The following is a 13375-nucleotide window of genomic DNA, read 5'->3' on the forward strand; positions in this document are numbered from 1 at the left end:
TATTTTATAAAGCCCTGTTTACATCAGCAGTTGTCACAAAGTGCTTTACACAAGTCCCGCCTAAGTAAAAAGTATGTTTAAACAGTTTTGTAATAAGCTACTTTGTGTTCTCTTCATCTGTCAGGTGTTTGCCACCTACCCCAACGAGGACTATGATCGTCGGAATGAGGACGTGGACCCCATGGCTGCGTCTGCAGAGTACGAGCTGGAGAAGAGGGTGGAGAGGCTCGATCTGTTCCCCGTCGAGCTGGAGAAAGGTACACCTCAGCTCAGTTACCCCATAACCTTTAATGTGGCAATCTGTGATTCGAAAAACAACAAAGAACATTCCAGATTGCCCACTTAAGAAAACTCCCCTTCACAGAACTGTAAAGAGGAGTTGTAATCGCCATTCTCTTGAGACAATCAGAGATCAATCCCCTCACTCAATCAGCACGCATCTATCATCCCTCCATCTGCCTTCCAGTTATCCCTTCTCCCAAGAGGGATGTTCTGATTTTAAAAGCTATTATGAAACAAAAGAGCATTTAATTTTCATCATGGATTACGATGATTTTATTGTTTTCTCACTGTCCTCAGATGGGGATGGGCTGGGTATCAGTATCATTGGGATGGGGGCGGGGGCAGACATGGGCCTGGAGAAACTGGGCATCTTTGTCAAGACGGTCACCGATGGAGGAGCAGCGCATCGGGATGGCAGGTACGTTACAAAATGGTGGCCTTCATCTACGGCTTTTCCAGCTACACTCCTGGCAGACTTACCTGAACAGGTTCTGCATGATTTAATACATCTAAGAAGCAATCAAGCATGTGAGATGAGCCAAACTTGTATGTCTAGTAGTAGTATTCACATCTCTGTCTAACTTGCGGATTTTGATATGTTATTGCTTTTCCACAAATCGGTTTGGAATAATAAAGGGAGTCAATTCGGTCGCATTACGGTTCCTTGCAGGTCTCGCTAGCAAAACAGATTTCTATCTCCGAGACAAACCTGTATGAATGGTTGAAGGAAAAAGTAAGCATATTATAAGACTGTGGTGCTGAGGTTGTTGTGCTGCTTTGTGTTTCTCCACCCAGGATCCAGGTGAATGACCTGATAGTGGAGGTGGATGGGACCAGTCTGGTGGGGGTCACTCAGACCTTCGCTGCCTCTGTCCTCAGGAACACCACAGGCACTGTCAAGTGAGGATATGTTTTTGGCAATAGTGCGCTACTTTTGACTAGGGTCTATAGAGCTCTGGTGAAAAATAGTGCACAATATAAGGAATAAAGGTGCTATTTGGGATGCACACTTTGACGCAACACTCTGATGTTACAGAGGCTTCTCGTTAACACTTTTTTTAAATTTTAGCAGGTTTCTTTTCCTCACCAACTAAACTCAGCAAAAAAATACACTTTTCAGGACCCCTTTTTCAGGACCCTGTCTTTCAAAAATAATTTGTAAAATTCAAATAACTGTAAAAAAAATTTTTACCTTTTTATTTTACTATACTATTTTACAAATGATTGGAAAACTGATGGAGCATTCATCAACCCATATGGTATGATGTCAGTGTTCTGTGTTCTGTCAGTGTTCTGCCATGGCCAGCGAATAGGCCGGATCTAAATCCCATTGAGCACGTCTGGGACCTGTTGGATCAGAGGGTGAGGGCTAGGGCCATTCCCCCCAGAAATGTCTGGAAACTTTCAGGTGCCTTGGTTGAAGAGTGGGGTAACATCTCACAGCAAGAACTGGCAAATCTGGTGCAGTCCATGAGGAGGAGCTGCACTGCAATACATAATGCAGCTGGTGGCCACACCAGATACTGACTTTTGATTTTGACCCCTCCCCTTTGTTCAGGGACACATTATTCCATTTCTGCTAGTCACATGTCTGTGGAACCTGTTCAGTTTATGTCTCAGTTGTTGAATCTTGTTATGGTCATACAAATATTTACACATGTTAAGTTTGCTGAAAATCAACGCAATTGACAGTGAGAAGACATTTAAATTTTTTTGCTGAGTTTACTACTGCTTTGAGAACAATTAGCTACTGAGAGGGAATAGAGTTGCCTTGATGGGCGTCTCTCTCAAACACTTGAATACAGACAGGTTAAATGACTTCATCAAGTCTAATCCCTACTCTTTTCTTTGTAGTACTGCGTGACGCGAGACTCCGTTAAGGTTTTCTGTACACATTTTCTTCTTAGTTTTGCAGTGGTTTTAGACTCTAGAGAAGACTGTCTAAATGGCCACATCTTTCCACTTACATACTGTGTAGACCAAGGCTTGCAGAGTAGTCAGTCATCAGAGGTCAAATGGGGCCATGATGAAGAGTGAAAACTTCCCTTCGAGATACAGCAACAGAACCACAGACAAAGCTGAAACTCATGTTTGAACCATGGAAGAGCATAAAAAAACATCCCCATCATGCTCACAGCAGGCATCAACACAATTATCATTCTGAAATGCCAGAGGGGTCTATTTGTGGCTGACTGAATGGGGCACCAGAGTCGCCTGCCTGTTCCTCAATACCCAGCACTGCTTTGTCGTCGTATACAGGCTCATTCATTCATAATTCTGGAACTAGTGAGCTATGGGGGTAATTGTTAGTGTGTGTGTGTGTGTGTGTGTGTGTGTGTGTAATTGTTAAGTGTTGTGTGACTTTAGAGAGAGCTCATGCATTATAGATCAGTAGACGGGGAAGGAAGGGTTGAGGCAGGCAGGCGGTCAGTTGGGCCTATTCATAAAAATGTCAGCCATGGGAATGGATGGGTGAATGAGGATGGGAACTTAGCATTTAATTACCTGATAGTTAACGGGAGGAAATCTAAGGCTGTTGTGGTGGTCTTGATAACTGACTGACTATGGGTACTCATTCTGAACTGCACTACTCCGATTCCTCTTACATAGCTGAGGAGAGTATTACACTGAAAAACACGTCTCTCTCGGAGCATATTGGGTCAAGGTTGAGAGGTTATATAATTCAGATTATTTAACCTCTTGCTAAGGGACCATATCATAGAGGTTCCTCTTATTGCAGTCCACATAGAAAGCCATTTTCAAAATCTGTAATTGTATGCAGGTTTCTGATTGGTCGGGAGAAGCCGGGCGAGCAGAGTGAGGTGGCCCAGCTGATCCAACAGACCCTGGAACAGGAGCGCTGGCAGAGAGAGATGATGGAACAACGCTACAGCCAGTACATGGACGACCAAGAGGTAGGGCTACAACCAGTCTGTAACCAACCAGTACATAGATGACCAGAAGGTAGGTATACAATTGGTCTACAACCAGTATAGGTAGGTCTACAACCAGTCTAACCAACCAGTACATAGATGACCAGTATAGGTAGGTCTACAACCAGTCTATAGGTAGGTCTACAACCAGTATAGGTAGGTCTACAACCAGTCTACAGCCAGAACATGGACAACCAAGAAGTACAGTACAGATGGACAGACAGACAGGGGAGTTACTACCAGAACGTGTCCAATAAGAATACAAATGTTTTCTATATGTTGTGAAATGTTTTGCTACTCTGTGCCTTAAAGAACACGACCCTGAACACTGCTAGTTTAGAGAGAAACTGAAACCTGGTCACTATTTTATTTAAAAAAAATTATAATACGCATTTTTAGGTACATTTTTCCCTCTGTGTGTTCTCTTTTACCCTTTAGGATTAAGATACTGTATGTGTGCCAATCACATCTTTGTCAGAATTGACCCAAAGCCGGTGGCTGTATCGAGTGAGCTGAATGGGTGTGTCCTTTGCTATGCTGTTACTGTCCAGTATAGCCTCCAGACAGTATAAACACACGTGTGCTTCCCAAATGACACCCTATTCTTCCTATGGGCTCTGGTCAAAAGTAGTGCACTAAATAGGCAATAGGGTGCCATTTGTGATGCATAACAACAGGTCAGTTTAGAGAGCATAGGCCAAATTGGATCAATTAAATTCTGTCTCCCTAGGACTTCTTTTTCAAAATGAATCAGTGTTTCTGATGTTTTGGTCTCTTCATCTTTGGGTTGTTAGGTTAGAGATTTTAGAGTACTTACAACCCAAAAGGATGATTTTTTTTTCTCTCTAACCTCTGTCCAATCAAAATCCTATGAGGATGCAGGACATTCTTATGTTCTCCATCTTATTACATTGACATGCAGAATGATGGCATAATGGTTGAGGGTTTGTTCTGTGTTCCCTCCCCCAATCTAGGGATGCTCTTCAATGGTGTTATACGCCGTCTAGTGGCCAGTCTCAGTACCAACCAACCATTTATTTTATTTTACCTTTATTTAACTAGGCAAGTCAGTTAAGAATAAATTCTTATAACTATGATGCTGTTATAGTAGCAACAGGCACAGGCATTTATAAAAATACTGTGAAATGGGATTGATGGAAGCATATTGAACCCATTCAAACCTATTCAAATATGCAGACACTTTGGCCCTGTCAATTAAGAGCTGGAGAATAATTAAACCCCAAACCGAATAGTTACTTTCCGGCTCACCGGTCCTCTCTTTCCCCAGGATGGTGAATATGGTACTGATGACGAGGAGGATGAGGAGGAGGAAGTCAGCCCCACGGAGCCGTCTGCCATCGAGGTGTTTGACCTGGCTGAGAACGAGGACATCTCTCCCCTGGAGACGGACCCTGAGAAGCTGGCCCATAAGTACCGGGAGGTGAGAGGAACCATTAAAGATAAAGGGCGGTGTCGCCCTGTTCCTTATATACTGCACTACCTTTTGGACAGATTTTGCAACAACTTCCTTAACTCTCTCCTCAGCTTCAAATAAAGCATGCTGTAACACAGGCAGAGATCCAACAGCTGAAAAGAAAGGTAGGTTAAGTTGTATTATGTTGCTGCTATGCTATGTTGTCGTCTAAGGTCACTCTTTATGTCGTGTTGTGGTTTCTCCCTTTTTCGTGATGTGTGTTTTGTCCTATATTTTAATTTTAATATTTTTAAATCTAGCCCCCGTCCCCGCAGGGGGCCTTTTGCCTTTTGGTAGGCCGTCATTGTAAATAAGAATTTGTTCTTAACAGACTTGCCCAGTTAAATCCAGGTTAAATAAAAGTGTGTGTGTGTGTGTGTGTGTATATATATATATATATATATATATATATATATATATATATATATATATATATATATATATATATATATATATATATATATATATATATATATATATATCTCTCGTGATTGTTATTAAATGTAATGTCCCAATGTTTAATTGTACAGTACATCTACTACTTAATTAATATTCAGTGGCATTTACGGCCAGTCCGTTTGTCTACCTGTGTGTATGTGTACTTACGCGCATCTGTGTGTGTACTACTCCAAACTCCCAGCTGAACCATGCAGAGCAGGACAAGCAGCGCTGGCGTATGGACAAGAACCAGCTGGAGCAGACCCTGCAGGAGAACAAGGAGCGCATGGAGAAGCTGGAGGGCTACTGGATGGAGGCCCAGAGTCTGTGTCAGGCTGTGGACGAGCACCTGAAGGAGACGCAGGCCCAGTACCAGGCTCTGGAGCGCAAGTACAGCAAGGCCAAGCGCCTCATCAAGGAGTACCAGCAGAAGTAAGGCCGGGCCACACACACACACACACACGCACACAGAGGTTGCATTGCTACTAGCGTTAGCGCAATGACATGCTAGCTGTTCCCATAGACTTCCAGTCATGGAGCCATTGACTATCCATTTAAAAGCGCGTCTGCAGAAAAATATTTTTCCAGTGGCAACAATGTGATTAGTGTCTCTGTGACGTCTCATCTGTAGGGAGATTGAGTACCTGAAGAAGGAGACTCAGCGCTGTGTACAGGACGGGGCCGAGGCATCACTGAAGGAGGAGTCAGGACAGCTCCATGAACAGGTAATAGTGGAGACTGATGGCTGTATGTGTGGCTCCAACACCAAGGTTTGTGTGTTCGATTCCTGCTGGGGCCACCGATACGAAAAATGTATGCATGCATGACTGTCAGTTGCTTTAGATAAGTGTCTGTTTAAATTATATATATTTCATTGTGTGTAGCCATTGGGGAGACAATTAGTGAAGCAGAGCATTGGTAAAGTTTCTAGTAGTCTATCATAATACATAACTGTAACCTTCTGTGTTACTTTGGTTGCAGGTAGCAGATCTGGAATGCAGGGTTGAAGAGCTGAAATCTGAACCTTTATAAAAGCCTGGTTTCCTATGTCTCTTCAAGAACATGAAGTGAATACCAGGATGTTAGTGTATTTGCAGTGGACCCAGGGTATTTCTTGCCTCAAACTTTAGTATTGGTTTGCGGTTGCATACGTGTACCCTCAGGCTTTGTATTGCTGCATATAATCTCTTTATCTAACAACCCTTTTAATCCTGTTTTTGTTTGTTTTGTGAATATTTCCCATCTGGTAATATTGCCAACGGCTACTGGTTTGTCTGATAGTTTAATCAACCATTTTCTTAACGTTTAAAAAAATACTGGCAAGAACTTCTGTGGAGCTCTAACCGTTGCTGTTCTGTTTTTGGCCATTTGATAGAAAATAGTGTTTGAGTGAATTAGAAAACCAGGCTTTTGATTTCAATTGCAAAAACAAATTCCTTTATTTTGTGATGATTTATTTTCTGGGATTGTCATTTTACAGCTGTAATACTGTGTGGTTTATCAAACAAAGTTTGGTTTGTATATATTTTATTAATACATGTAAAACATTTAACATGTATGCACTAATGGAGTCAAGAGTTGGTGCATATGATAACTTATGTGATTGAGGAAGACGTGTAATTGTAAAATGTTGACACTGGAGAAGATGTAGAATGATTGTTGGTGCTTCACTGGAACATAAGAGAATACCGTAGGTTATCCATCTCCTTCAACAATTAGATCAGCAATCCAACCTTTGCAGGGGTTTGTCACTCAACTTCAGTCGACTGCTGCCTATCTCTGAGTTAACAACCGTAGAGCATGTGTACTGTTAGTCAGTCAACTCCGCTACCCAGTAATGGCATAGTAAACCTTCAGTAACAACCCATTTCTTAATAAGTAACTGAACTTACATCAAATAACTCATTGTAAAACGGACCAGAAGAGAAAGTTTCCAAATCTGCTGTGCTACAAAGGGATATGGACAAGATTTGAAATCTGATTTTTTTTTATTATTGTTTTTATTGTGGATTTTCAACATGTGTTCAACACTGACTGAATGACAGACACAAGAACTGGTGATGGAAACACAACTAGTGCATGTTCATTAGAAACCAAACAGAATAAAATGGACTGAAACAGGGAAGGACTAGTCCTATCTGGACTTGTCCGTTGTGTACCCTAATGAACACAACCATGGACTTCGATGGTGATGAAACATCACCAGCAGCTATTGTGCACTCCCCATTCCCCTGACTGTAGCACATGGAATCACTGCCAGGTAATATTCACCTGCTTCTTCAGTTTGGAGGGAAACTTACTGTAAAAAGACTATGTCAACTCCCATACCAGTGTTTGTATAGTTAAGATGACTGAAATATTTGATTGTTTATATGGTAAACGCCATATATGTGAGGTATTGGATTAAAGCTGGTAAGATAAGCAATGGAAACTGTCTAGAATGGATATTTGTTGAATTTTGGAGGCAAGACCTGGGTGATTTCACAAAGACAGTGTTGGATAATTTTATGAAATGAAGAAATATCTCATGAGCATGTTATGTATTTTCATAAGATTTTAGGCTTGTACAGGGCACATGCTTTGCATTATGTTTTGTGGAATAAATGGTGAACCGTGATAATGAAGTCAGTCTTTTTTAAATTCATTTTCAGTTTACAAACTGAATTGTCCTCCAGGTACAAAGATACATTACATGACCAAAAGTATGGACACCTGCTCGTCAAACATCTCATTCCAAAATCATGCGCATGAATATTGATTTGGTCCCCCTTTGCTGCTACAACAGCCTCCACTCTTCTGGGAAGGCTTTCCACTAGATGTTGGAACATTGCTGCAGGGGCTTGCTTCCATTCAAACATGAGCGTTAGTGAGGTCAAGCAATAATAAAACACAAATCACATGCTTGTACTTGTGTTGTAAATAGAATGGTATTCTGATCTGTGAATGTTGCTCTGCTACAGAAATATTAACTCAACCAAGTAGTAAACAGTGTGTGTGTGGTGCAGCCAAATTATGAGTGCATCTTTTCATGGTGTCTTGTCAGGTGATAATTTCGTGAAAACCTTTTGACACACTGATCACACTTGTACAGTTTCTCTCCGTTGTGCAGCAGCTGGTGAGCTTTCAGACTCTGAGGTCGACTGAAGCTTTTCCCACATTCAGGGCAGGTACATGGTTTCACCCCAGTGTGTTTTCTCTCATGGCGCTTCAGATCCCCAGACTGACGGAAGGTCTCTCCACACTCTGTACACAGGAAAGGCTTCTCCCCTGTGTGTATCCTCACGTGCACATTCAACTGTCCAGAGTGGCTAAAACACTTCTCGCAATAAGAACAGCGGTATGGCTTCTCTCCCGTGTGAATCCGCTGATGCTGCTTAAGGCTGTAGAAACAAGAAAAACCTTTCCCACAGTCATTGCACAAGTACCGTTTGGCTGTTACTGACTGGAAACACCTGTGCGATTTGAAGCATTTAACATACTTGTAGCTCTTCCCACACTGAAAGCAGAGGTGGACCTCTCCCCCCTCTACAGCCTTCTGCTCTGGCGGAATGAGGCCTGTGCCCAGGCCTGAGGCCTGAGAGACATACTCCTCAGGGTGGTGTCTCTTAACGTGCTTCCGGAGGTACCTCTCCTCGGTGAAGGAGAATTGGCAGTAGGAGCAGGGGACAGCTTCAGAGCTCAGCTGGATGTCCTTACATACTTCTGCCTCCAGGTGGCGCTGTAGACCGGCAGCCTGACTGAAGAACCTTCCACAGCGGGTGCAGCAATAACGCATATTTTCCTTCGGGTGCTTGTTGAGCTTGTGCTTCTTCAGGGTGGTGTACCGTTTGAAGGTAACCCCACATGTAGAGCAAGAATACGGCGGCGGCCCCACCACGACCTGGATGCACTGATGGGATCTGAGAGACTCTGGGTTGTCGTAGGTTCCCTGACACTCAGTGCAGCTGTACTGGGCCTGCTCTCCAACAGCCTCTCCCTCCATCTCCTTCCTGTCCAGATCATCTGAATCAGGATCTGAATGGGATCTCTTCTTGGTACTGATTTGTCTTTGTTTTGGTGCGTTTGTCTTAGTTTTGGCTTTAGAGGTCCTGGTGGACTTTACTCTGAGGTTCCTTAGCCTCTGAGAGGGAGCTCTTCCAGTCTGGGTCTCTGTAGGTGAATCATTGGAGGGGGGCTCCGGTTCCCAGGCGCTGTCAGAGGGCGGCCGGGGCAGATTCTCCCCTCTGACCCCTACTACTCGACGCTTCTTCTTCGTTCCATGAACTCGTAGCTGGTGCCTCGCCAGGTCATACCCCTGAGCAAAACACTTCCTGCACTGGGGGCAGCAGTAGGGTCTGACGTTGGAGTGGACAGCTCGCATGTGTCTTTGGAAGTGACCCTTCTGTTTAAAGCGCTTCCCACACTGAGAGCAGCTGTTGGCCTCCTCACCTCTTTGTGCCGGCTCATCTGTCTGGGGCTCTGTATGTAGAGCATCAGAGGGGAGTTCTGGGGATTCAGGTTTATGGGTGCTCTCCCCTCTGACCTCTACAAAAGCCTGCATTTTGATGACATTTTCCCTTTGGTCATGGCTCTTCATGTGCTGACAAAGGCTGCTCTCCACAGTAGAAGAGAATGGGCAATGAGGACACGGGAATAAGACTGAGGTCCCTGTAGGTGGAGCATCGGAGGTGGAGGACTCTGTTTCCTGGGTCCTGTCAGGGGATGGCTGACTCTTCCCTCTGATCTCTTCAGACATAAACTCTTCTATTCCCTGCTTCTTCTTCTTTCCATGAACTCGTATCTGGTGCCTGGCCAGACAAGACAGCTGCGCGAAACACCTCCTACAATGAATGCAGCAGTACGGTTTCACCTTGGAGTGGACATTTCGCATGTGTCTCTGGACGTGGCCCTTCTGCTTAAAGCTCTTAGGACACTGAGGGCACCGGTAGGCCAACTCCCCTACAGAGGACGACGGCATCGGGTCTGGCTTTACATTGCCGTTAGAAAGGTGATTGTCAAGCTCACTCAGTTCAGACGCAGGTGATAGGTCCAGAGAGTGCGATTTCTCTGTATGCTTTTGAAGGTAGGACTTGGTGGTGAAAGTAAGCTGGCACTGACAGCAGAGGAAAACCTGAGACGACAAATCTGTTCTAAACTCTGAAACAGAGAGAAGAGAAGACGCAAAAGTTAGGTCTTACTAAACATTACTAAAGTGACTGGCATTCTTTCAAACTTTTTGAGTTTCAGAAATGTAATATTCCCTATTATTCCTTATACACCCTCACATAATCCTTCGAGACACCCAGTGCCTGAGCAAGGTCGTAAAAGGAGACTGGGAACGATAAGTACCTGAAGGGGTGCACTTTCGGAGCCAGATTTGGTCAGTGGGGTCCCTAAACCTTTCGATGAATCTGCCCCCAGGCCAAAACAGGAACTCATCTCCTGGGGGGATGGAGCGGCAGCAGTGGAAGAAAACAATCCCCCTGTACTGGAGTGCTATGAGATTACCCTCCTCTTCATTACGAGCACAGTTAACATACCTGAGACAGACAGAGAGAGAGCGTAATGTGACTTAGACAGACAGACTGTAGAATAAGTGAGGGTACGTCCTACAAGTTACCTCATCCAGTTGGAATGAGTGTCTCGTGCAGCATCGATGTACTCAGATTCACTCTTACTGTTCCAGACCTGAAAAAAAAAGCTATGCTTTTATAGAAAACATGACAAATAATCTCAGCTGACTCGGCACAACAGTCATAAATAGAGTATAGAGACAATGCTTAAGATTTCCATGGAATAGCACTATAGGTGCACCCAAATATCACCCAGGGTCCTAGGGTTGTGGTCAAGTAGGGAATAGGGTGCCGTTTGGGACACAGTTAGTTTTACACAAACTATCGTACAGTATTTTGTACATTATTTAACCTTTATTTTGACAGGGAGTCAAGCTGAGACCAAGGTCTCTTTAATAGATGAGCCCTGCAAATAGAAAAATATACACATATCACTACGGAAAGCAAAACAGATAAAACATCATAGGAAACAAACACACTATTCAGTAAAAAGGTCCTAAATCAGCCATCTGAATATCCATACATATCACAATTGCCCAGTATATCAGTACTCACTCACCTCCCAGGAATAGTCACTTGCTACTGCTCTTTCCCTGGTAGTCACCTCCCCCTCACAGGGGCCAAAGTGCATTCCTGGGGCCACAGTTGGCCCTTGGTTTAGGACCCCCAGGCCTGCCCCTGGGATACTGGACCTGCCTACCACCAGCCCATGGGGTAGGGTGAGGAGGGCCCTCTGGGGTATACCCATTGGAGTGGGAGAATCCAGCATGAAGGACAGACCACCTTGGACATCACACTGGTCTTTGTTGGAGGTATGACACGCCTCACAATCTGTAAAAATAGAAATACAAAGTGATAGGCCCAAGTAAGCTGGTACAATCATGTGGTAAGCTAAACTGGATATAACATGGCCTTCCACTTACCAACTGTAGATCTAAGCAACTATGATTTGAAAGATGCATGCAAAGACCATTGATGGCCTTGGAATTCAAGATAGTCAAGAGTACACAGAATTCGTTCTCACTCACAGAGGTCATTACCGTTGTCATCTAGTAGTTGATGACCCTCCTCTTGGCCTTGTACCACAGTGTTCACCAATATATTCTGGACCAGGCTGTCAGAGAACACTGTGACAACACAGATCCAGTGAGAAAATGGAGTATATGACAAATGTTCCTGACACAGGAGTACATGACAATCACTATCTGAAACGGATTGAATTTGGCTACTGCAGTCTGAGTACCGCACCTGCAGAGGGGTTGTCTGTAATGATTTGGACTTGGCATCCCTCCTCTGACACACCAGGATCTGCCCACTCCACGACGATCACTTCTTCAGACATCACTGTAGACTCCATATTCGGTTAGTTAGCAAGCACAACAGCCATGTATCAGGACAAAACCTTCACCCTGTGTGATAAACTATGGCAAAAGCCATTTTTCCTGATATTATACCAATTTCACGAATTAATTTAACAGTGCATTAGCTACTAAAGAAAATAGAACATCTAAATGTCAAAATGCACAATGTTGTTGGCTAGCAAGCTACATACAAAAATGCTAGCTAGCAATGTGGAATTAGCATTATCTTGCAAGATAGCTAGCGAGTGTTCAAAATAATATTGACACACCTGGACAACCTGATCTTCTTGAACCCTGTAATTACTAATAATCTTCGTTATCATTTAGATATTAGTGTATGTCAATTTTGGAAAACGGATTTGACTTTTGAGGAGAAAATTCATGAGTAGCTTCTCCTTCTTCAAGTTGTTTTGATGGCGGACCGCAACCATTCATGGGTAGCTTGTATCGCAATTCCCTTTACATGACCCGGAAGTGAAAATCTTCCACAATGATGGCTTGCCTCTAAAATGTGACTTTTTTCAATGATTTACTATGCTTTGATGACCAGAGTATTATTCATACACTTTAGTTTTTCTATACAACAACATAAACTTATAAATTAATTTACATGATGAAGGAGATCTTCATATAATGGCATACTGCACTAACCGTCAGCAGCGCCGCTGGTGTAGTGGTATCATGGAAGATTCCCATTCTTTCGACCCGGGTTCGATTCCCGGGCGGCGCACTGATTTTGCTATCTTGACATAGAAATGCAGTGCTGTGTGCATTAAATGCACGATTACACAAAGTAACAACAGCGATGAGTTTACTTGGTTCGTCATCATCAGAAAAACTGTCTACATATCTTTCGACCCTTGGGCTTGCCTGGAAAACAGACGCTGAATTGCATTGAACTCTACATCGGGCAGAAATTGCATTTTGAATCTGGAAAGTTTCCTCTCATGACCCCCTCCAAGACAGAATTTTGAATAAAATTACATTTGAACGTACTTTACCGGTTGTCCATGCGGTTGGCCAATTTGGTGGTAGGAATATGAGACAATATATCCACAGGAAAGTATAATTATGTCAATTTCCATCACCTGAAGCATGAGCACAAGATACAAATAATGGTACATGCACAAGACATGCATACTTGGCGAGCTTGTGCAGTTTACATGGTTCTGATCATCATTTAATGATCGAAATCTGAAAGCACTACCAGTGCTTTGAAAGGTTGATGTGATTATACTTTCCTATATTGTCTCACATTCCTACCGCACAAACAACTGGTAGTGTACGTTCAAATATAAATGTATTTAACATTCTGGCTTGTAAAGGTTGTGACAG

The 13375-nt window shown here is 43.4% G+C and overlaps 2 protein-coding genes and 1 non-coding gene across 6 annotated transcripts in view; 2 read left to right on the top strand and 1 right to left on the bottom strand.

Moving 5' to 3' along the window:
- Positions 1–7747, top strand: part of LOC135523597 (neurabin-2-like) — a 25295-nt gene extending 17548 nt beyond the window's left edge. Inside the window, exons 3-11 of the mRNA XM_064950378.1 lie at positions 125–257; positions 580–700; positions 1078–1182; positions 3065–3197; positions 4504–4656; positions 4761–4814; positions 5330–5559; positions 5759–5852; positions 6109–7747. Of these exons, the coding sequence (XP_064806450.1) occupies positions 125–257; positions 580–700; positions 1078–1182; positions 3065–3197; positions 4504–4656; positions 4761–4814; positions 5330–5559; positions 5759–5852; positions 6109–6159 (1074 nt within the window). The 3' untranslated portion in view covers positions 6160–7747. The remainder of the gene's footprint in view (positions 1–124; positions 258–579; positions 701–1077; positions 1183–3064; positions 3198–4503; positions 4657–4760; positions 4815–5329; positions 5560–5758; positions 5853–6108) is intronic.
- On the bottom strand, positions 7109–12483 carry LOC135523596 (histone-lysine N-methyltransferase PRDM9-like). Of its 4 annotated transcripts, none has more exons than XM_064950377.1 (7): positions 12310–12483; positions 11928–12023; positions 11708–11806; positions 11239–11510; positions 10727–10794; positions 10456–10646; positions 7109–10263 (listed from the first exon to the last, which is right to left on the bottom strand). In XM_064950377.1, the coding sequence occupies exons 2-7, from the start codon at positions 12019–12021 to the stop codon at positions 8138–8140; spliced, it is 2850 nt and encodes a 949-aa protein (XP_064806449.1). In that variant the 5' UTR covers positions 12022–12023; positions 12310–12483; the 3' UTR covers positions 7109–8137. The 4 variants fall into 4 exon arrangements, with proteins under 4 accessions (XP_064806449.1, XP_064806447.1, XP_064806446.1 ...); XM_064950375.1 differs by having other exon boundaries at positions 11720–11806; positions 11928–12030; XM_064950374.1 differs by having other exon boundaries at positions 11928–12030.
- Positions 12484–12699: 216 nt separating this feature from the next.
- Positions 12700–12770, top strand: trnag-ccc (transfer RNA glycine (anticodon CCC)). Its single transcript has one exon. It is a non-coding gene; the product is annotated as a tRNA-Gly (tRNA).
- Positions 12771–13375: the final 605 nt, after the last annotated feature.

This window comes from Oncorhynchus masou, chromosome 31 (assembly GCF_036934945.1).
Source record: "Oncorhynchus masou masou isolate Uvic2021 chromosome 31, UVic_Omas_1.1, whole genome shotgun sequence".
NCBI classification, from domain to species: Eukaryota; Metazoa; Chordata; class Actinopteri; order Salmoniformes; family Salmonidae; genus Oncorhynchus; species Oncorhynchus masou.

Coding starts and splice junctions, on each gene's coding strand:
- LOC135523596 (XM_064950374.1), bottom strand. CDS start 12,363: ATGATAACGAAGATTATTAGTAATTACAGGGTTCAAGAAGATCAGGTT. Junction 11,807..11,927: donor TACAGACAACCCCTCTGCAG/GTGCGGTACTCA, acceptor GTGTTGTCACAG/TGTTCTCTGACAGCCTGGTC. Junction 10,795..11,238: donor CAAGTGACTATTCCTGGGAG/GTGAGTGAGTAC, acceptor TTTTTTTTTCAG/GTCTGGAACAGTAAGAGTGA.